At 40.6% G+C, this 22972-nt stretch overlaps 1 protein-coding gene across 2 annotated transcripts in view; it reads right to left on the minus strand.

Annotated features, from left to right (window-relative positions):
• PRRG2 (proline rich and Gla domain 2) overlaps nt 1-22618 on the minus strand; it is a 29684-nt gene extending 7066 nt beyond the window's left edge. Inside the window, exons 1-4 of one of the 2 annotated variants that reach the window (XM_015887376.3) lie at nt 22369-22618; nt 13721-13828; nt 9909-10072; nt 1805-1850 (exon numbers count right to left, since the gene is read on the minus strand). In XM_015887376.3, the coding sequence (XP_015742862.1) occupies nt 1805-1850; nt 9909-10072; nt 13721-13820 (310 nt within the window). In that variant the 5' untranslated portion in view covers nt 13821-13828; nt 22369-22618. The remainder of the gene's footprint in view (nt 1-1804; nt 1851-9908; nt 10073-13720; nt 13829-22368) is intronic. The other variant, XM_007424134.4, reaches the window with a different exon arrangement.
• Between the last annotated feature and the right edge of the window lie 354 nt (nt 22619-22972).

Consider the following 22972-nt stretch of genomic DNA (forward strand, 5'->3'; position numbering starts at 1 on the left):
TTTGTGGTTTAAAAAAAAAATACATATGGTTCAAAACGGATTAACCGTAATTACATTGAACCTTATGGGAAAATTTGATTCGGGTTGTGACCAATTTGGGTCGCGACCAGAGTCACGGAACGAATTAAGTTCGTGAACCGAGGTACCACTGTATATCCTAATATATCCTTAAATCAGTTTTAAAAAGTAAAGGAAGTACCCCAGAAAAATTGAGAATTTTGGCCCTGCCATTCTGGATGATGCTACCTCAAACACTTTGCTCCCTACCTTCCAATGCAGTCCTCTCTCCTGAAAAAAACATGTAGTCCCCAACCATCAAAAGGTTACCCCCAAGTTAATAATAAGTAATAATGATGATCACTGGGAATCTCCAAAAGTTATTATCTGTCACATTACTGCCCCAAAGGCAATAGCTACAGCTTGAATTGGTTGATTTAGTGATGAATATACAGTATGCAATGAGGAGGAGAAGAGATTACATACATCAGCATACAGCCTTATGGTAAATTACTTGGCTAGGCAAGAGAAAGTTATATGAGCACATCTTTGTGGAAAAGAAAAGCTGTGATAGGATGAGCTGCTTACATGTAGAATGTAAGAAGGAGCCTTTAGGGCAGCCTTGATCAACCTTTGCTTTTTCACAGGGCTGCAACTCTCATCTAGAGGCACTTGGAGAATGGAGGATGAAGGAATAGAACCATAGCCTTTTCCTTCTACTGAGCTATTTCCTCAGTTGTAATTTATAGTTTCACCCAGCCATTGTTGTAGCACTATAAAGCCTCTCTTTATTGATATTTCTGAGCACAGCAATGGCTGGATGATGCTAGAAGACACTACAGTAAGGCCATTTTATATAACCTTATAGGCTTTCCCCGTTAGCACCTAATCCCAGCACAAACATTCCATGGCAACATTTCTGTGCTGCCATGTCCCCATGATGCTGGTTTCATCTTGTCCTCGTCCCATGAAGGGCAGACTTAAACATCAGCGTTAAAGCGATGTATCCCTGCCTAAGTTGCCACCATCCAACAGCAGCTTCCAATGGTATGTGGGAATGACCTTGGGAGACAGGAGGAAGAGCCACAGAGTGGACAACCAAAATGCAAAAGATTTCTCAGCCCACAGGAGAGGAGGCATGGGAAGCATTTTAGAAGGGACCCTCCCTAGTTTTCCAGAAAGTAAAAGGAGAGGAGGGGAGAAATAGTTTGTCTTGCAAGATTCTGTTAATGTAACTTTAAAATAAATATAGAATTAGTACTCATAGTTGTGATTCTTGTCTGCACTACCTCAAAGGGCTAAGGCAGCTTTAGAAGATGGTAAGGCCTTGTAACTCATTTCTTCGAAGGGAAACCAAGTGGCTGCAGTGACTTGAAGCAAAGGCAACAGAGGCAGGATAGGGATCAGCAATGGGGCAGCAAAGGTCATGTCATAGTTTTCTGCTTACTCAAGGATGAGTGGAGAGCACTAGCTCAGCAAGCTGGGAATGTCTCTTGGCACCCAACTGTTGCTGAAGGGGCAGAAAGCCCAGCCTTGTTACTATTATATGGGCACAGTAATGGTTAGATGACTCTAAAAGCCCCTAGAAATCATTAGCTGGGATCCTGCCTATAAGTGTTTCTCAACATTGGCAACTTTAAGAAGTGTGGATTCTGGCTGGGGAATTCTGGGAGTTGAAGTCCACACATCTTAAGGTTGAGAAACGCTGCTGCCTATAAAGGTAATACTTGATTCAAGAAGAATAGCACAGCATCAGAAAACTTAAATATATGGAACTTCCTTGTTGCTGTTTTGTACCCTTACTCACTTGCTCCTCCTCTTCCATTGTGTGGATAGGTCTCCCAAAATTTTTTCTGTAAGGGATATCAAGAAAAGAGGATAATGTTAATATGATGTTAACACATTCATTCATTCATTTGATTTGATGCTGTCTGACTCCAAATGACTCTGGGTGGCTCACAGTACACCAATACAATATAAAAATTATGCAAAAAACAAATAACAGAACCAGGCTCAGACAAAGAGGAAGGAAGGAAGGAAGGAAGGAAGGAAGGAAGGAAGGAAGGAAGGAAGGAAGGAAGGAAGGAAGGAAGGAAGGAAGGAAAGAAGGGCAAAATGGTGAAACTAGCAAACCCTAAAACATCCCATCAACAACTAACATTCAACAAAGGGAGCACCAACCATACCAGCCCAAATCCTGGGAAACATCATTTTAATATCAATCTACTTTACATTGGCATTATTGATTGAATTCTTGTTCCTGATATCCATTTCAATTCTTTTAAAGCAATCAGTTTTGTAACTTGTGTCACCCCCGTACCTTCTCCTCTCTCCCTTATCTCCTGTGTTAAATTTTAGATGATAAACTCTTTATTATTTATGTAATATATTTCTACATTGCTTCCCATAAAACCACATCTCAAAGAAATGTACAATAAAATTATTCAAATACAGTACCATAATAAAAAGCACGTGGAAGTACAGTATATTTCTTTGAAAAGGGGGATGGAAGGAAAATGAAACAAAGCAGAAATCATTGTAGAACACTCAAGCAGAGAATGCCTCAATAAAGTGAGAGACCTTCAATAGGTGTCTAGAAGGTGTAATATTATGCACCTTGTGTACATCAGGGGGGAGAATATTCCAGAGCACAGGAGCCCCCACAAGGGAGACTCAGTTGCAAATAACCACCATTCTTGGCATATACAGTAGGATCTCCCATGATGATCTTAATTATTAATGGTGATGACTTGATTGATAATGGTGAAGGCAGTCTGTCAGACCCTCTATTTAAGTCAAGACATTGTCTGTCAGAAGCAAAACCTTGATCCTGGCTTGGAAGTTAATTGGCAGCCCTATTGGTTGTACTAGCAAAGGTATAACATGTATACGGCCAAAAGCCCCACTCAGCAACCTGGCTGCCGTGTTTTGCCATGGCTGCGGCTTCCAAATCAAGCACAAAGGTAGCTTTATGCAGGGCATATTATAGAAATCTAAAGTTGAGGTTGCCAGTGCATGAAAGGTATGGAGGCTGTTCCTCTCCAGGAAATAGGCTGTTGCTGTACCAATCAAAGTGGGCTATGAAGGTCCCTTGGGCCTCTAATGACCGTGATAACTGTAGAACTGTATAATTCTATGTTTTATCTTATTTAGAACAGACAAACTTCCCAATTCCACGGAACCCCCACTCAACCCCACCCCATCCCACCTCTCTGTATTGTTGGAATACAACATGTTTATTGGCCCCCATCCAAACTATCTCTAGATCCAGATACTGGTTCAGAACATGCACAGCCTCTCCTGATTCAGATGCCATGAAACAGTGCTAGGCTTTGCTGCTAGCCCTGCAAGCAGGAGTAGAATCATTGTATCAGAAGGCCTCAAACTCCCAACTCATGAAAACAATCCAAGAGAATACCTTGCTTGATAGTATCCTTCTCTAGCTCAATAAGCATGCTGGCTGGGGAATTCTGGGAGTTGAAGTCCACACATCTTAAAGTTGCCAAGCTTGAGAAACACTGCTCTGAGAGATCCAGCAAACAAAAAAAGTCACCTTCCCTCTGTCTTTCTCCTGTGGAAGCTAATCAGTGTCTTCCACAAATGTCTTTCAGCTCTTCCACATGGTTTACTTAAAGTTTTCTCCTCCTATATGTGAGCCAACAGACAACTAAACCAGCCTAGATTTTGGTGTTCCCACCGCCAATCCCAATTACCTATGTTCTGGCTTGAAGCCGGAACTGCTGTGTTTTGTGACTGTTTTTGACAGATGGCTAGACCCATGAGTTTAGCATTCTGTCAAAACCAACCCCTTCACTTGCCACCTCTCCCAGCCTGGGGAACGGTTGTCTGGATTGTGAGAGGAGGCACATAAAGCAGGAGAGGAGGACCACTATCTAGAACATCTCTGAGTTGGAGACCTGAATCAACCAGAACATTTGACAGTCCAAACAACAGTTCATAGGTTGAAGGACTGGGGTTACATAAGTCCCTTCTCTGTCTGCAACTTCACCACACAGCTTCCCTACTGCCACTACTGGTCAACTGCTGTTTGCATTGATCCAGGCCCTCCAGGAACAGAAGGAAAGCCTGATTCCCATGGTCCAAAGCAGAAGTGTCCTAGAGAACAACAGCCAGGGACCAGAGGGAGGGGACATGCCCATAGCAGCCTAAGACAGCCAATAGGTACTGAGCTTATCCCATAACCTAGAGAGTCACCTGGCAGCACCATTAATAAAATGGTTGATGAAGCATGTTCGATTGTACCCATAGCAAAACTGCCATGGATTCCTGGTTGCTAAAGGGGAAAAGCACAGTTATTTAACTCCAAAACAACAAAGTAAGCCTTGAGGGGCTTACCTGCCCTTGGTGACACTATTCTGGGCACCTGGACCTAGCTATCTTTTACATATTATATATACTAGTACATTATATATAATATAATATATAATATATATAATATTACATATTACATATTATATATCTTTTACATATTATACATATACTGCTCCAGAATGATAATAGGTTAGAGATATGTAGAAAATTTAAATGGTGTTGGGAAGGCATCAGCAGGAGGGTTGGTCAGCTGTCCAAGAAGGCTATGTGCTAACCACATCCCTATCTTTGTAGTAAGTTGCTATGATGTGGTCTAGATTTCCCAGGAATCTTGACTTGCATCTAATCCTTGCAATTCAAAAGAAGTACACTAGAGGGCAATATCCTATAGGAAAAAACCCCCCACAACTCAAGTCAATCAAGTCAACTTTCTCTATCAGAAATACTCAACCTGAAACCCACAGTTGTTTGAAAAGCCAAATATTTTACTGTTTGGTTGAAAAACCTCTGATAATTTAAAAAAACAAACAGCCCTCTCTAGCTCAATAAGTAAATACAAATATACATATATAACAAGAGGCATTCTTTCTTCGGCTGGGTGCTGAAAACTATCTAGAATATATAGCAAATTGTACTGTGCAATATGATAGATATGTAAACTGTACATATTACTGTAACTATGCAGTCTGGGAGATTTGTTTCATAAGTCATCCTTATCTAACCTCACACCTTGTAAATGTGTTAAACTTCCATCATCCATACTGGGAATTATGAAATCTGTTACCTGACACACATGGAAGGCTGCATAAGATACTGTGTTGCTGTATTTTAATGGTGGACAGTATATAAAACTAAAGTCTTTTATGAGTTTTCAATATATAAGTACAAATCAAGCAAAAACCTTCTTAGCTTCCCTGCCTTGACAAGATCAAGGTACAACTTTTCCTATTAAAGAGGCACTACAGGAGGAAATCTCGTATCTCCAAAAACACACCTTTTCAATAGAATTTTCGGACACCCTCTTTATAAATAGTCAGAGTATGGAATAGTTGACACGTTTCCTAGCATTGTTGGAAATAACAGAGTTCTGTGCTATCCTGAATATTTTGGTAGCTATTTTTATTATTAGATTTTTATCCCACCTTTTTAATATATATTTTGGTCAACTCAAAGCGGCAAACTTGCCTAATACCCCTGCCTCCTATTTTCCCCACAACAACAACCCTGTGAAGTGGGTTGGACTGAGAGAGAGGGACTGGCCCAAAGTCACCCAGCCAGCTTTCATGTCTAAGGCAGGATTAGAACTCACAGGCTCCTGGTTCCTAGCCCAGTACCTTAACCACTACACCAAGCTGGCTAGAGGCACCTACAATATCATACAGACTGAGGCGGTGTCACTCAAGAGGATGAAGTTGCAGGTTTCTTTCTTTGCTTTTTCATTTTTAAATCTATTCTAAAATAGATTTAAGCCACCTAGAGTCACTTGTATGGTGATATGGGCAGCGTACAAGTTTGATCAACCAACCAACCAACCAACCAACCAACCTGTGTTATGGCTAATACTAGTTTTCATACGTGTTGTGCCATGCTGCAGATCAGAGTCAAAAATGGGGGCAGGGGGGCATGCTGCCTATGGCCTGTTTAGGTTACATAGCTGTGCCTTAAAAACTATTAAAATTATTATTCCTTGGACTATAGCTCATTTCTTTGGATGCATAAATTGTTATCTTCAATTGACAGGCTCATCAGTACACAAAATATATTAAATCAAATGGCAATAATATAACAGTTCGGTTGAGATCTCTCTGACAAATCAATTAAAATTTAAATGAAAAAATACAGTTATCAATCATAATAGTACACGGTCATCCTAACATTCCTAAATTAATTAACATATATACCGGGACAGGAACCATAACCTCTATTGCCACAGAAGTCTAACATGGCTACTGTTCTAGTGTTGTTCAGAAGTCCCATAGTTAAGCCACTGCTTCACTCTCAAAGAATCATGGGAAATAGAATGTTGCTAACCAATTACCCACTATAATTTAAATTATTAAATGTGGTTTTTTTAATCTGTTAACCAGCAATATGGTGGCTAACTAGTTGCACTTTGCCTTTGAGAATATGTTGGTAGAAAATAGATTTTAAGACGTTAAAAACATAAACACTGAACACTACAAAGAAATCAGTATTTCCTCAAGAAAACTGTTACTGTTTTAATTATAGTCACAAAGATAATGTTCCCCCAAAGCTAATTCTGTTGTGCACATCCATCTATATCCTTGCAACATTAGTGCCAAAATTGAATTAAAACAAACAAATAAATAAATTAGCCTCAAATAATGAACATTATGCCTTTAGCTCTTTAGTGGCCAGTAAGAGTGCATTCACGTCCATGTCTGCATGGACTGGAGGTTCCCCAAAGATTAAAATGGTCTTGAAAGCTGGCCTTGAAAAAGTCAGAGCTAGTTAATATGAACCAAATTATATACTGACAATCTCTGTCCCTAGAAAATCTTCCTTCACCTAGTTCCCACCAGATTATAGAGGTATAATCACCCTGCTGGCTGGGGAAGACTGACTGAGAATGCCCTTTATTAGTGAAATGGTGTGCGTCCACAAATACCAGCTTGTAAAAGAAAGGTTTCAAGGGCAGGAGGAGGCTTGTGTGACATACATAGACATGAATGAAAAACCCCAAATATAGCATCTTATTTAATCAGAGAAGAGGTTGGTGGATTAATGTTGGACATTTTCCACTAGGAGTAATAATTGTATGACTGGGTTCACACTTTACGTTTATGCTTAGTAATGGGTTACTGTGATGGGTGAAACCACCCGCTGTGTTTTGTGAACCTTTATTTATTTATACCTCAGGTTATAGGTGAACCAAGCTGTTCTGGTTTGCTTACCAGCCTGTCAAAATAAAGCAAGATCCAAATATTGCAGACAGCATGCCAGAAACCTCAAAAAGGTCAATGTGAACTGCTCTCCTTGTATGCTAACTGACATCACACACAACTTGATTCATGCAAAACAATTTGGGACTTAACCTAATTTGTGTCTCTGCTAACCATTTCAAGGTGTTGCTGGTTTCACTCCCCACCTTTTCCAAGCCAGAGATTCCCTCACACAGTTTGGTAACAACCAGCTTGAGACCTTCCATGTGGCTTCTGATTATGCAAGGATCTACTGTACCTCTTCTGAACTCTCCACACTAGCGCTGACACGGAGAACTGACTTAGTCAACCATGTTCCTTACTCTGCAGCTTTGGATCTGCAGAGCTTTATGGCCTTCTCAGAAAGGTCTGAATCCTGGCTTCAGGATTCCAGACAATGGGACTGTCAGGAATAGTGATAAGCTGTGGTTAAGCACCCCTCTATGCATCTGCTTGTTTATTCTCTATTACTATACAGGCAGAATACACGAAGAGTCGGACACGACTTAACGACTAAACAACAACATACAGGCAGAAGGAAGGGTTGAAAACTTCTCTGTTAATTGAACAGAAGTTTACAGTGTTATCTGAACCTGACAGAGCACAGTTAACCTTAGCTATGAATTATCTGAAATAGCCAACTTAAAAAACTACAAGTTCTGAAGCTGGCTTGTTTCCACAAAGTATAGTAATGATTAACCAGTATTTAAGGTTCAAATGACAAAGTGCTAAAGTGTTACTAGTCCAAAACGCAAGTGGAAACTCCTGATTTTTTCTTTGCAACCAAATCCAAGGAGAGGAAAGAGTGCTGAACCTCATTTTTATAATCCTAAACCATGACCTAGTATTTCGTCTGAATATTACTGTTCACAGGATTGTTGCATCTGATAACAATAGAATATCCAATATCCAAATTCTCTCCTTAAAATGTTACTTTCTACTCAGCCAATGTTATAGAGAAAAAGTTTTAAATGTTTGGACATTAAAATTTAAGAAGCCAAAAGAATACAACTCAGTTCAGACATCTCACCTAACCATGACTATGTTCATTACAGCTTACTATCCAAACCATGGCTTAGAATGATTTGTCTGCTGTAATTTTCCATCCTCTCACCATTCAGCTTTATAAACTCACAATCCAACACTGTTGTGCAACAGCCTTGGGAAAGTGGAGCAGCTACAACCAAGCTATGTTTGTCCCTTCAGACATAATATAAAATCATAGTTAGGACCACAGTTGCTTTGTAAACCCAATTCAGTTCAGGATTTCCAATTTTGATTAACAAAATAATCATTAACCATGGTGTCTGAATTCAAACTTCACATCCAGATTTCCTTAACTACATTTTGGCTAAATTATGTCTGGGAAGAACATCTACCTTTTTTTTTTTTTTAAAAAACCATATTTTGCAAAATAAGCAAATAAATGCTTTTTTGTTCTAAGATGTTTATTATAGATAACCCCACTACTTGAATCCAGTGTTTTCAGTCTGATATCTGCCAAATGTGTTGCCCATATTGAATGGAAATTCTGAAAGTTGTACAGTAGTAGATCCAGAGAACAGTAGGCTGGGGAGGACTAGATTTTGCTACTCTAAAACAAGAGGATAATTACTACTGTGGTTGTAGAGTCAAAAGTGCATCAAATACCATCAACATCAGCAGGCCATAGTTTGAAAAGCACAATACAGTACTTTAAAGCAGTATTTCCCAACCTTGGCCATTTCCAGATTGTAGACTTCAATTCCCAGAATTCCCCAGCCAACATGGCCATTGCTGAGAATTCTGGAAGTTGAAGTACACATATCTAAAGGGTACCCCATTGGGAAAACTCTACTTTATAGACTACTATACTTATAGGCTAAATATGTTCAACTTTACAAAGGATTGTCCTCCATTTGAAAGCATACATTCTTTAATGGGCTTTCCAGTTCAGAAATAAACAAGAGGAAAAAAGCTTAAACGTGTCTAATTATAGCACCTGGACAGCAAAGAACTAGGTCATTGGTTACCCTCTTCTCATTAGGACAAAGTGTGCTACATTTCCCTTACATTCATCATAATTATACATATTATCTCCTTTGGAACAGTACTCCACCCAAGATCAGGTCGGCACTAATCTTACTGGGACTCAGGAAAGCCATAAAGTCCTGGCTATTCCGGAAATCCTTTGAGGATGGATGGTATAGGGAGCTCCCTCACTGCAGTATGCAACAGTTAGTGTTAGTAATGTTTTCCTTGGTGTGTCAATAGTTAGAAAACTGATTATCAATGAGTTTGGGGTTTAGTTAGTTTCTTTTCCTTTTAATTCTTTCTATTTTACTCTTGTATTATTGTAAGCCGCTCAGAGCCTTTTTGGAATTGAGTGGCATGTGCACTACAGAGATAGATAGATAGATAGATAGATAGATAGATAGATAGATAGATAGATAGATAGATAGATAGATAGATAGATAGATAGATGGGTGGGTGGGTGGGGTGGGGGGGTGGGTGGGTGGATAGGTGGATAGGTAGATAGGTAGATAGGTAGATAGATAGGGAAATGCAGACCTGTTTTGGGGGACATGTCCTCTTTTTATGACATGTAAGTGGCCACCCTAACCCAATCCAAGGCCTTTCCCATTCCCCATACTCAGCTGTTTTTAAGTTGTCTTCAAAGACTTCCCGAGCTTCTTCATAGTTGCAAACTTCTTCTATGCACTCACGCTCCAAGTTGTCTGGCACAATCAGCTCAAAATCCCAGTGGTTATAAAGAATCTTACGGCCCAAGAATCTATGTGCAGAAGAGGCATCCAGGAACACTGGGAACAGGAACCAGCAGACATTATCCTGGAGTTCAGAGCAGGCATGAAATCTATGAACAAGACCCCTTGGTTCTCACAGAAAGGGTGTAGGACCTACAGCAATGTTTCTGGACCTGGGCAACTTTCAGATGTATAGACTTCAAAATCTAGAATTCCCTGGCTGGCAAGGCCACTGCTGAGAATTCTAGTTGACGTCCGCACATCTGGAAGTTGCCCAGGTTGCAAAGATTGCTTAAAATGTTATGGTGCAGAGCTAAATGCCCATTAAATAAAGGAGACAGAAAATCAAGAACTACTAAAATAACTAAGCAATCTAGCATCAAGCATCTAGCAATCTTGATTGATGGTGGGCAGGCTTTATTTCCATCCAATTCCTTTTTACTCTGTAACAGAGGGAACATGAGAAGTAAAGAAATACAGAATTCCAGAAGGACCAGCCATACAATTAAGATACTGTAAGAATGGGTAAACTTTCAGCCGCTAGAGGTTACATTTCTTCAAGGAAATGATTTTTTTTAGCAGCCAAGTGCCACAGTGGGAAGCAACATTTATGAAGTTGACAGGGATGGAACTTCCTTTTCATTCCCAAGAGGGTTTCCAGAATGTTTTTGAGGTGTTAAGCTTAAATGAAGATTTGTACATCAGACTTGCAGTTTTCCTGCAAAAATATGGCAGGAAACCACACCAGTGTTTCTCAGTGGATTGCCAACAGAATTTGGCTGCATAATTTCATGGGGGAGGGGAGGTCATCCAGCAAAAGTGGATTGGAAATCACATGTGGGCTGCAGGCAATCTACCCCTGCATTTCGGACAGGGTATGTTGGGGGAACAGCAGCAGCCCTTTAACCATTTCTCCTGACCTCCAGCCATTCCACTCTGCTGGAAAACAGTTACACCAGCCTGTCTCACAATCCTGAAGCCTGGTGGATAACCCTCTCCTTCAACAGTGCTGAAGCAGGGTTCCACTGCTGGTAGAGAACATTCTTGGATGAGGAAGAAGGGAGGCTGGGTTGATGCCAGCTTGGCTTTTGGTACAGGCACAAGGCATAAACAAACTTGGGGCAATCCCATTCATATGTAAACAGACCAGAGACTTGGGGGGCTTGGGAGAGAATCCTGTGCTGACCACTCTGCCTATAAGATTCTTTTCCTTTCTCTGTCCGTTATGAGATTTTCCAGATGATCGCTTCCTAAACATCATGAATAAGTTTTTGTTACTTATTTCTAGTCACAGTCCCAAGCCTTCCCTTCCCTCAAAAGCTTATTATTTGCTCTTTGTGGGAATGCAATGCAATTCCCCCTCATGCTGCATTCCCTGCCACATATGGAATGTGGTTCTGCAAGAGTCAGAGAAGCACTAATTGCTGGTTATTTGTGAAGCGGGTGGATGATTAGCATTGTGAGGAGAAATTCAGAAAGCCAGGACTGTGGCAGCTACTGAGCGCAGCCTCTTGTTGGTGTTAGCTACACTACATGCTTAAACCAGGAGAGACAAGATGGTATAGAAAATAGAGCAGAGATGAGCAACTCTTTGAGGGACGCAGATAACCTGAGAGGATAGATAGGCTGGCTCTGCAGGTAGCCCTTGTTTAGCGACCATAATTGGGACCAGCAACTCAGCTGTTAAGTGAAGAGGTCGCTAAGTGAAATTGCGACTGTTCTTACTTCAGCTTTCCTTTGCTTTACAGACCTGTGAAGGTTGTAAATGCAAGGACTGGTTGTAAAGTTGCTTTTTCATCACTGTCATAACTGCAAATGGTCACCAAATGAGGCAGTCGCTAAATGAGAACTACCTGTACAGGTGGTCCTTGTTTAACAACCACTTGTTCAGTGACTGTTCGAGCTGAACGAATGGTAGTTATAACTGGTCCTCAAAGTTTCAGCCATTGCAGCACCCCTGTGGTCACATGATTGTAATTTGAGACATTCCCGGCCAGTTTCCCACAAGCAAAGTTAATGGGGAAACTGGCAGGAAGTTGGAAGTCGCAATCCTCGCTTAACCACCCACGTGGTCCTTGCTTAACAACGGTAACTGGGACTGCTGGAACTGCTGCTGCTAAGCGGTGCAGTCACCTGACGTTGCATTGCTCAGCGACAGAAATTCTGGTCCCAATTACCATAGTTAAGTGAGGACTACCTGTATTATTAAATAAAATAAAACAGCGAGTTTGAGAGGGAGGACAAGTCAGGTGGCAAATTGAAAACTTGCTGCCCTTCTCATCCAGGGCCCACCTGCTTCATTTTGCCAAGATGAACTGCTTCACCAAACTGTTTTAAACACATGCTCTAAGAAGATTGTCAGAACGATGCTCAGCGATGTGACTGCAGCAGCTCCTCAGTGGTGGCTCTGGGACCCATCAGACTGGCATTTATACAGCAATTGGGAGAAGGCCAGAGAATGTGCCCTTGATGCAATGGAAGGTATGGGGGGCGAGTGGCAGATGCTCTTCCCAGTTCAGGCAACTTTAGGCTGCCACGGCAGGCAGGCTGAAGCAAGCAACAGATGTGGCCAGATGCAAAAACGGATGAAGAAACCCATCGTCTCTCTGCCCATCCTCCCCCCCACCCCATTTTCTAACCCTCTTCCCTCTTTGCCAAGCAGCAGGCTGTAGAGAAGGAACAGGCAGCTCTTGCTAAAACTCTGAACTAATCTCTTAGAGAGGGATTTGAAATTAGGGGCAAACCCGTATGCAAGCTGTCAAGGGCTACAGACGCTACTAGGGCTGCGGTGTGCCCACCCTGGACTTTGGAATCCTGGATTGGGACCCAGGAATATTGGGGTCACTGGGCGACTTTGAACGATGATTTCCCTAGCTAAACTACAGGGTTGCTACAGAGATAAATATAGGGTAGGGAATGGTGTAGCTTCAATGTTCAGGAAGAGCAGTCATTCTCTATATATTTTTTTCCTTACCTTTTGCACTTTTTACTCTTTCTCTCTATTCTTCTTTTAGTTTGCATTCATTTTTACTACCACAATGTTAATCTTTAATAATTTTTTTTTTAAAGGAAGACCAGTCCTATCTAAATGTCTTTTAATAAAACTGGTTTAGTAAAGGTTCCTTTAGAGAAAATTCATCCTATCACTTATGACCCCCATTTTTCAGGAGCATTTGCATCTAAGAAACTGGATGTCAGTTTATCGCTTGGGAAAGCTTGGAAGTTAAAGTAGAAATGTGACTGTGCTTTTTTGATTTGCTGCAGAACCTAAAATAATTTAAGGCAATTAAAAATACTGAAGGAGCACTGGGGGATATTAACTAGCACTTCCATAGCTGGGATGTGAATCTCAGGCAAAAAGGTGCTTTGAGGTGTCCATGTGGGTGGTTATGTACCCCTTGCCTGCAACTCCATAACGCAGCTCTGTCTTTTCCTAGCATCGCATGGCCACCTTCTCCAGCTATCAAACAATCCCAGGAATAGAGGCACTTGTTTTCAGGAGTAGCAAGCAGGAGTTACTTAAATGCCCCCACGTGCTCCAAAGCAGTGTTTCACCTTTGAGTCTGAAGCACTGCGACCGCTATTCCATCGCCCATTCTTAACATCCTCTGACACTCCTTTCGTTTGCAAGGCACACGAGCATCCTCCTCCATAATTCTGCCACTTCATTTGGGTACCAAATCCCCCCTTCTCAGCTACTTTTACCTTCTTGAGTCTGTTGCTGGTCAGACTGGCTACGGAGGGAGGCAGCAAAACCAGGAACTAGAATTTTGAACAGGAAAAGAAGACATAAAAGGCTCCGCATGGTAGGTCCTGAAGAGAGAATAGGAGATGGTTGCCAAAGGACTGGATTAAATAGACTGTTAAAATACAGCACTCCCCCACAACAAGCACACACTGATAAAAAGGCCTCCCAGCCCTCAATTCAGCTGGATGGAGAGGTAAATGCAACCTTTGGCCTAATCAATAGTCAGTGCAAGAGTCAGTTCAGACCTCTGACTCAGCAGAGCTGAGTCAAAAACAACCCGTCCACAGCATGGTTCAGGAGTACGCAAAGTTTTGGGCCTGGGGCCCCCTGCGAATTCTGAGAAGAGGGGGCCTCTTACAACATGGTTGCCATAGCAGGCCTGTTCACTTAGGTGGTCTATTAGTGTTTCTCATCCTCGACAACTTTAAGATGCGTGGACTAACGCCCAGAATTCTGCTGGCTGGGGAATTCTGGAAGCTGGAGTCCACACATCTTAAAGTTGCTGAGGTTGAGAAACTCTGGTCTATTAGATCTGGGTTGTTAAAATCAAGACCACCACTGGGTGGAAGCAAAGAGAGTTTTCTGTCTCTCTTTGCTGCTCTCTTGTGGTCATCTGACTTTTTGCTGCACAGATCATGGTTACTACAAAGCCCCCATTTACTGAAAGGCAAACAGGGGAGGTTGCCCTCTGCTCTGCTTTCAACCATCCCAGCTAATTGGTCCCCCCCACCAATATTTTTCAAGGAAACCAAAGAATCCAGAGTTGTGGCCACTGATTCTTTATTTTCCAAAGCCTCGGAGGCCTGTGTGGGACCTCAAGCAATGCTTGTAAACAAAGATAGTGTCGATTAACGATGTTGCAGACTGAGAGGGCTTTGAGTTGAACAATTCCAGATTTCACCTTTTTAAAATTAAATCCATCTTTTAAAAAATAAGGCTAAGCAGGACATGGAACCTGATGGTGTGAAAGGAAACACTGATTATCTGCCAACAAATCATTTTCAACTCCTAGGGACCACATGAGGATCAAGTTGCTTGCCCATGTTCCTATTTTGCATGAATCTGCCTAAAACAATCTTCCTGCTTGCTAGTGACTGGAGGTGGGGCAGGCAGGATTTTTTTCCCCCTCCAGCTGGAAGAACAGTTGCTGTTTAATGAGGGAGCAATTATTATGTTTTAATTTGCGAAGAACCCAATAAAGGGAACAGGATAGAAAGGGAAGCTTCCAGGTGGTTAAAAAGCATTGCAAGGGTCCACAACCAGATAATTACCAGGAGTTGGGCTTTATTGTTGTTTGTTTTAAAGAAAACATTCCCACAGGGCTGCAACGCATTGCAATTTGTCAGATGGCCTGGCCTGCTGCTATTCTTCTAACGGAAATGTGATTGGCTTGGTGCTCAGCATTATCACCCACTAACGGCTAAGAAAGCACATTCAAGAGCTACTAACTTCAGATATAGTTTTAAGCTGGGATAGTTTTTAATATACAGAGATGTGGATATATAATTTTATTAAGACTTTTTATTACAGTAGTAAAATCTAATAGAAACTAAACTTAAAGAGAAGAGAAAGAAAGGATAGAAGATGCAAGGAAAAAGAAAAAGAAAACAAAGAAAGAGAGAAGAAAGAAAAAAGAATATAATAAAGAGAAAAACAATATATAAGGAAGTGACTTCCAACCTTCATCACAACAAGTATAAACAATTAAATGACTCTTCACTCCCCTCGAAGGTTACAAACATTTATCTCTTCATCCCATACCCCATCCCTTTTTTTTTTTTTTTTGTCTGCGCTCAGTCATTGCTGACCCTGCAGTGACTGCTTGGACGAGTCCTTGCAGTTTTCAAGGCAACTGTTTTTCGGAAGTGGTTTGCCAGAGCCTCCTTCCTAGGGCAGAGCCCAGCTGGCGAGCGCAGGAGGCGGGGTTTCCGTTGCTTCACGCCCTTTTCGGGTGCGCACGGTTTTTCGCGCTTACCAGCAACTGCTCCCAACTCCTTTTTGCAAGGCGCCGCCAGCATTTTTCCTCCCACCGGAGTGAGAGTCCCCATTTATCTACTCACATAAGTTTTCGAACTGTTGGGTTGACAGGAACTGGGGAGGAAACAGGAGCTCACCCTGTTTAATAACAATATATCTTGTTTTAACGTTCATCACATAAACCAACTTTATATTCCTTCCTTTTACTTCTAATGGCCTTAACCTTTAGTTCAATCAAAAATTGTAGGATTTGATTTCTCTTTCTCTTCATTTTTTCTTTGTCCCATTGCACAGAGTTCTTCAAGGCTTTAACAAGCTTCTTTTGTAAATTCAATAGGAAAAAATTGTTCAGGTTACTATCATTTGCATTTCCCTTTGAATTTTAAAACTTCAGCCAGTTCCAGAAATAAGAACATATATATTTTAACCACAATCAAATAAATCAACTTTGTATTCCTTTCCTTTCCTTTTAACACAATAACTTTTCACTGTCTCTGAAAATACAACAAAAGATCTCTTATTCCCTTATCTCATCTCTTTTCTATAAACAAATTTTTAAGGCCTCACCATTCGGTCCTGGTCAGCAAAAATCCATTAAGAGTTACCAGAAACAACAACATATATATTTTAACCTTGATCAAATAATCCACCTTTATATTCCTTCCCTTTGCTTTTAAGGATCTTCAACTTTAGTCCCTTCAATAGTGTCCCAGAACTAGATTTGTTTTGACTTCTCTTTGTCTCTTCTCAGAAGCTCCTTCAAACTTTAATACATCTCTTTTGCAAATCCAAAATAAGAAAGTTATCCAAGTCACTCTTCTAGTTTGTTTTTTGTATATCCCTTTTAATTAGTAAGACATTAGCCAGTTTCATTTGTAAATCCAGTATAACATATTTTTCCATATCAGTCTTGTAACCTGTCATTTTTCAGTCCACATTAGAATCAGACTCAGTCTCTGTTTTATCCAGTAAAACCTGTTTGTCTTCTATAACCTCTTTTAAATCCATTTTTATAATCTTAAGAGTAATTTCTGAGTGCATTGTTTCCAAATATCCTTGAATTCTTGCAAAGTTAGAGTATTTTGCTCCATGGTAGGTCTCTTTTCCTTTAATTCTAATCTTTAGTTCTTTCTGGTTCCCTCTAGAGTCCAACCTTCAAAGTCCGCTTATCATGTTTTTTTCTAATAGCAGCATTTTCCTACAGGAAGGTTTCTTATATCTAATTTCAAAATCTTCATATATATTTTTATAGAATTCTAAACAACCCACAGGAAGTAGCCTTATAATTAATTTCAAAATCTTATTTCAAATCCATCTGGTCCCTTAGTCCGTTTATAACTTTCCAAAATCAACGTTCTAATCGCCCTTTTGCTGTTTATTCCAAAATAAGAATTTTTAAGTCCTTAAACTTACATAAAACTTCTTTTGTTAAGGATTGGAGAGCTATTAAAACATCAGCCAATTTCTTTTGTAGATTCAGTGAAACATCCTTTTCCAAGTCATTCTCTTGGCCTGTTAGTTGTAAATCTACTTTCAATACCACCTCTGTCTTGTCAGATAAAATTTGTCCTACATCCGTCATTTCTTCAATAACATCTTTTGGACATAGTCTATCCATAGAAGCAGACATCATTACTGACATTGTTGATATTTTGGCTACTTATTTCTGACTCCATTCTTCAAAAGTCTTCTTCAGTATTTTCATTGTTACAACATTTTGCGTTTTATAGGCTTGCATTTTTTTCCTTTGCCTAAAACCTTTAGTTCCCTCTAGTGTCCAGTTTTTAAATCATGAAATTATTTATCTCTGTTATGTCTTCCAAAAACCAAAACAGATCTATTTCCCATGAGAAGCTGTTCTTTATAACTAATTCCAAAGTCTTATTGTAAAAGTTTCAATATGGCAAATTTATCTGGATCCTTAGTCCATTTATAACTTTCTAAGATCAAAATCTTATTTGGCTTTTTACTGTTCATTTCAGATTCTTTAAGTTCTTAAGCTTATAATTAATTTTTCTTTTGATCAGAGTTGAAGATCAACTCACCCAATGAAGACTTTTCAAACTTGTCATTCCAAAGGTCTTTAATAGCTTTAAAATGGTTAATAGGCAATTTCTGAAAGTGATTAGAAAGTGAGGCTTGTGAACTTTAAAAGGCTCTACTGTACTTGTAAGCAAGACAGCTAATTCCTTCATCTCCCAGTGCTCAAACCTACCAAAACTGCTGTCCTGCAATCTCCTTGTGAGCAGCAGCTGTCTGGAGCACATATGGACAATCTCTTGGCCTCTCCTTGTCCAGAGAGGTTCCAAGGAACTCTACTCACTGGTTCCTAGGTCTTTGCCGTGGTCATTGGCTCCACTTTGGCTGAGCCATCTTCAGTTTGCCATACCTCCCCTAGAAGTTTTTTGATATACAGAGATGAATGATTTCAAAAGGCCTTCTCAGGGCAACTAAGCTAAAGCATGTGGACACAGAAGTCAGTCTGTTTGTGCTGAACTTAGTTCCTGGTAAGTCTTAATAGAGTTGCCACCAGAATGTCTGCAAGGTATTGTCAGAAAGGTCAAGCTGGCAGCCACAGCTGTGACTGAAGCTTTGCCTGTTTTTTATATGCTTCACAACACACATAAGAAACAGGCAGGGATTCAATCACACAGTTGTGGCAGCCAGCTTGACTTCTTTGACCGCACCCTGCAGACAACCATGCCACTTGATCCAACGCCAAATGGATGCTCAACTGCACTGGTCCTTGCCAAATGGGTCATGATTATCTCTACTCTGTTAATTGGCGTATGTGCATTTTATGCCAATTGTTTCCTTCTTTACTGATTGATTGAGTGATTTAGTGATTTAGTGCTAGAATGATGGGTCTGATTTATAGGTCTAGCGCTAAATCCCATGGTGACTCCGGAGCAAGAGGATCCTCAGTTTCCCACTTCTGAAGCAAGGATTCCAGCCAAGGGTGCCTGTTGGGGCAGGGGGTTTAAAAAAAGGCAAGATGACGGCTGCAATCATGCAATTGAAGCTCTACTCCTTTTTTGCCACCTTGACTTTTTGCCATCCTTTCCCCCACTCTCTCCCCTTGGTATCCTCCAAAGCCAGTCCTGATCCAGAAACTGCAAGATAAGGAAGATCCAAAGGGGTAGGACTGAAGCTGGAAGATGGGGAACATTGAGAATGCCAAGGCTTCTCAGTGTTCCCAGCTCTTTGGCACCTTCCGAGACATTCAGACCAACTTAAAAAACCTGGTGTAAATGTGTTCATGTTTGCCCCATTGGGATCAATAAGAATTTGGAAAGCACAATTATAACACTGACTTCAGAAAAGTTGTACCTGTTGAAATTTCCCTCTCTATCCTATTAAAACAGGAGCAGCAGACTCATATCGTAACAACACCCATACAAAGAGCTTGATTCTTACAGAAGCCAACTTCCTCCTAGAGGCATTTTTCTATTATTCATTAACAAGTGCACACAGAAGACTGCATGGGACCTAAAATGCTTGAAGCTTGATCCCTGCATTCTCTGGGAAGAAGTTAAGATAAGGACATTATGGATAGGGTAGGAAGCCATAATGTAGCTTGTCTGGGACTGGCTTAGCATGTTGTGCAAACCTAGTCACTGTCATTTGTAAACCATGATGGATAAATTCAGTAAGCCATGATAGAACACTATGTCCTAATAAAGGAAGTGGGTTTTAGCACAGCCAAAGAGATTTGGGTGTTATATTCCCTAGAGTCAATTCATCGTAAATTCTTAAATAAGGGTAATTAGCAAAACAACTATCTTATTGTCACATTTTGAAGTTCATACGGAAAGTCCTGTTAAATGAAACAAAAACAAGATGTTCTTCAGCCTCTTGGAATCCACCTCACAGATTTATAAAGTAAGTTAATAATTTGCTTTCTATGCATGCTGCTTACACACATGAGCGTTCCAGGAAGATTGGAGCCTCCCACACCTTTTTCTGTTTATCAAGCCCTACATGATCTGAGTCAACAGAATTCTTTGCAATATCACACTGATAATGCAGTAGTTTTCAAATTGCATACTTCCTTATGAAAGCCCTTGGAAATATAGTGCTACCCTAATACAATTCTGACCAAATATGTATAGGATTGCAGTCCAAGGAATAGTTGCAGTGGAATTAAAGCTGAAGTAAACCTGCCATTTTGCTGCTTAGATGACTCCCAAAGTTCACCTCAAAGAATCTGGCATGAATTAATTTCCTCCCATACAAAAAACCTAAAATGTTAATCTGATAGATCTTAGACATGGGGGTACGCTGTACAGCCTTCCAAATGTTGCTGAACCATAATTCCCAGCATCCCTCAGGATATGCCACACTGGCCTAGAGTGTCTTTTGCTAAAAGAGCTTAGAATTACATGAAAACATCTCTAAAGTCCTTCCAAATTGTCAGTGTTTCAGATACTTTCATATTCTTTTAGATCTGAAATGTGCTCTCTGAAGACCCAACCATTTTTCAGTGCCCACCCCCAAAATCTTCCAAAACATTGCCACCAAATTGTAATTTTCATATGACAAAGGGTGAAACCATTAAACCATTAAATGTTATTTATTTAGAAATTTTATATGCTACTGTCTCCCATAATGAGCTTGAGTGACTTACAAGGTACAGCAAAAGAATCACCAACTTCAATTTAAATTATTATTATTATTATTATTATTATTATTATTATTATTATTATTATTCCTGGAAAAGCATAATAGGAACAGATAGAACCTCAACTCATCAATTACAAAAAGTTGTATTACTTAGAATGGCACATATATCATGGTATCTTTAATTATCCTAGATCCTTGGGAAGGATTCGACAGTCCTATAGTCAAAAGTAGCAAATCCAATAACTATCTGGTAGACTGTGTGTAAAGAACAATAGTAAATTAAATCACATTTATTTTTTTGCCCTGGCCCTCTACTTTTCTGAAGTCTAGCGAAGTTGCAAATCATGCTATAAATCCTACAAAGCTCCTATAACCATTGTCTCCACTGTGGCACCCTGTGGCACCCAGTGGCCACCCAGTGCCATTCCTAGGCCCAGCAACACCTCCTTTGGTCCCTACCAAATTCCATGACCTTTCTGATTTTATTTAAGATTCTTTAATGTAATATATTAAATGGGAAGTCACAATCCTGCAAAGTGTTAGTTTTAAGTATAACTTAAGCATCGTGTTTCCAAAATGTGTTACATGAATGTTACATAGGCTGTAGAAGTAGAATTAGAAAATAAAAACAATAGCTTTGGTGAGAAGGGTAACCATGCACCCAGAAAAGAAAGGCAAAAGTAGGCTAAGGGATTAGGGAGCAATCTCAGAAGTTAGTGGGGATGATGTAGAGCAGTGTTTCTCAAATTTAGCAACTTTAAGATGTGTGGACCTCAACTCCCAGAATTCCCTAGCCAGCATGGCTGGCTGGGGAATTCTGGGAGTTGAAGTCCACAAAGTTGCCAAGTTTGAGAAACACTGATGTAGAGCAACCTTACCAATCTAGATGTTTTGTTAGCACCATGCCCACAATGACAGCAATTGAGGGCCAGTGGCCATGTCATGTTCTCAGAATTCCCATTCAATGTGGTCACTCAGCCCAGAAAGGTTGGGGACCTCTCCCCTATAAAGATGAAAACGATCATCTTCAGATGGCAAGGGTTACCAACCTTGTAATTAATAATTTAAAAATGAATCTATCTTGATAGGATTTGGAGGAAGAGTGTGTTATGTATATGAAGAAAGGACAGTAGGCAGACTTAATATAGAGGCCACTGGTTTTATCAGTAAAATGTGCCTGTTTTCCCACTTGATATATCAAATACACACACAAATAGAGCTGTGTATTTACTGTAATAAAAATAGCTCCAAAGCAAGAATGAAACAAAACCTATACAAACAGTCTCTTTTTTTATCATTACACACCTTGGATAAAAGATAGAGGGGAGGGCTCTGTGATTCCTGGAAAAGGCATGGCTACTTTACAGTTTTCCACCAGATGTTATGTGGCTTCTCATGCTCCAAATCATATTTTGCCCTTCAAATCCAGTATCCTGCACAATCCAACTGCTTACCACTTCCATGAACTATAAAATAGTTAACGGACTTGAAAAACTGGTCCTAACAGTTTAGTTACTGTCCAGTGAGCTATCAACTCCTTTCACATATAAGGTAAAATGCCATATACATACTTAAAAGTCTGCCTAAAAAGCAACAGGACTTACATATGAAGATTGGGAGAGGATGAAAATAAGATTATCCCCGCCACCCCTGCTGTAAGCTCTAGAACAGAAACTATTTGATCCAATTACCCCTTTTCCCAGTCTCGAATAATGTCATTAACACCCCCCCCCCGACTGTAGTTTTACGCAAGTGTCTCAGCAGCGGCTGTCCCACACTGGATCTTCAACTCACAAACAAGCAATTACAAATTGTCCCAGGATATGCCCAAATTACCGCCCCCCCCCCCTTTGTAATTATCCCCAGCTTAAGAACCCCTGTTCTAGAGAAAGCCAGATCCAAACAGGCAAGGAAGAAAAAAGAAAGCATACATATTTTTGGAAAGCAAACTGTTAAAAAGAAAAGCCAGTTCTGCTTCGTAGCTGTCCGCGTGCTGCCAACTCACCTGTGCGGAATGGGTGAAAACGGAACCTGGGCGGAAGCGCTGCGCTCCTCTTGGATTCCACTTGCTTGCCCACACTAGAAAGCTGGATCTGCACTGTTCAAAGGCAAGCTAAGCATGAGTGGTTGATAAGGGGATAAATGAAGGCATGGATACATCCTCACTGGGAGCAGAGCGAGAGGAACTGTTGGAATAAAACTGAGTGCCTCCTGGGTGGAACCAGGCGCTACCAAAAGTCCAAGTCTGAAGGTGGGTGTGTCTAAACATCACATGGAGGAGGAGGAGGAGGAGAGCCAGGTAATGGAAGGAGGGGAACTCCCAGTCCAGCCAGCAGCATTCCTGGGTGTGCCTCTTCTACGCAAATGTCCAGCAGTCAGTTTCACGGAAGGTATTGCTTCACCCCATCCACAGAGAGAGCTCCTGGGTGCTTCAAGGCATTCTCTTCCTCCTTAGTACTTCACACCAGTCCTTTAAAAACTGGTTGCAGCGTTCAAGCCTGGAGTGGTCTAGCTCCAGTGATCCTAATCCACTGATTTTCTGGTGCCCTGGTTCGATGTCTGCGTTTGCAATCATAAGTACAGTTAAATGAGAACCATACTTAAGTGAT

The sequence above is a fragment of the Python bivittatus genome, unplaced genomic scaffold (assembly GCF_059951505.1).
Source record: "Python bivittatus isolate LINGU-HERP-01145 unplaced genomic scaffold, Pbiv_v1 ctg000410_np1212, whole genome shotgun sequence".
In the NCBI taxonomy this organism is placed as follows: Eukaryota; Metazoa; Chordata; class Lepidosauria; order Squamata; family Pythonidae; genus Python; species Python bivittatus.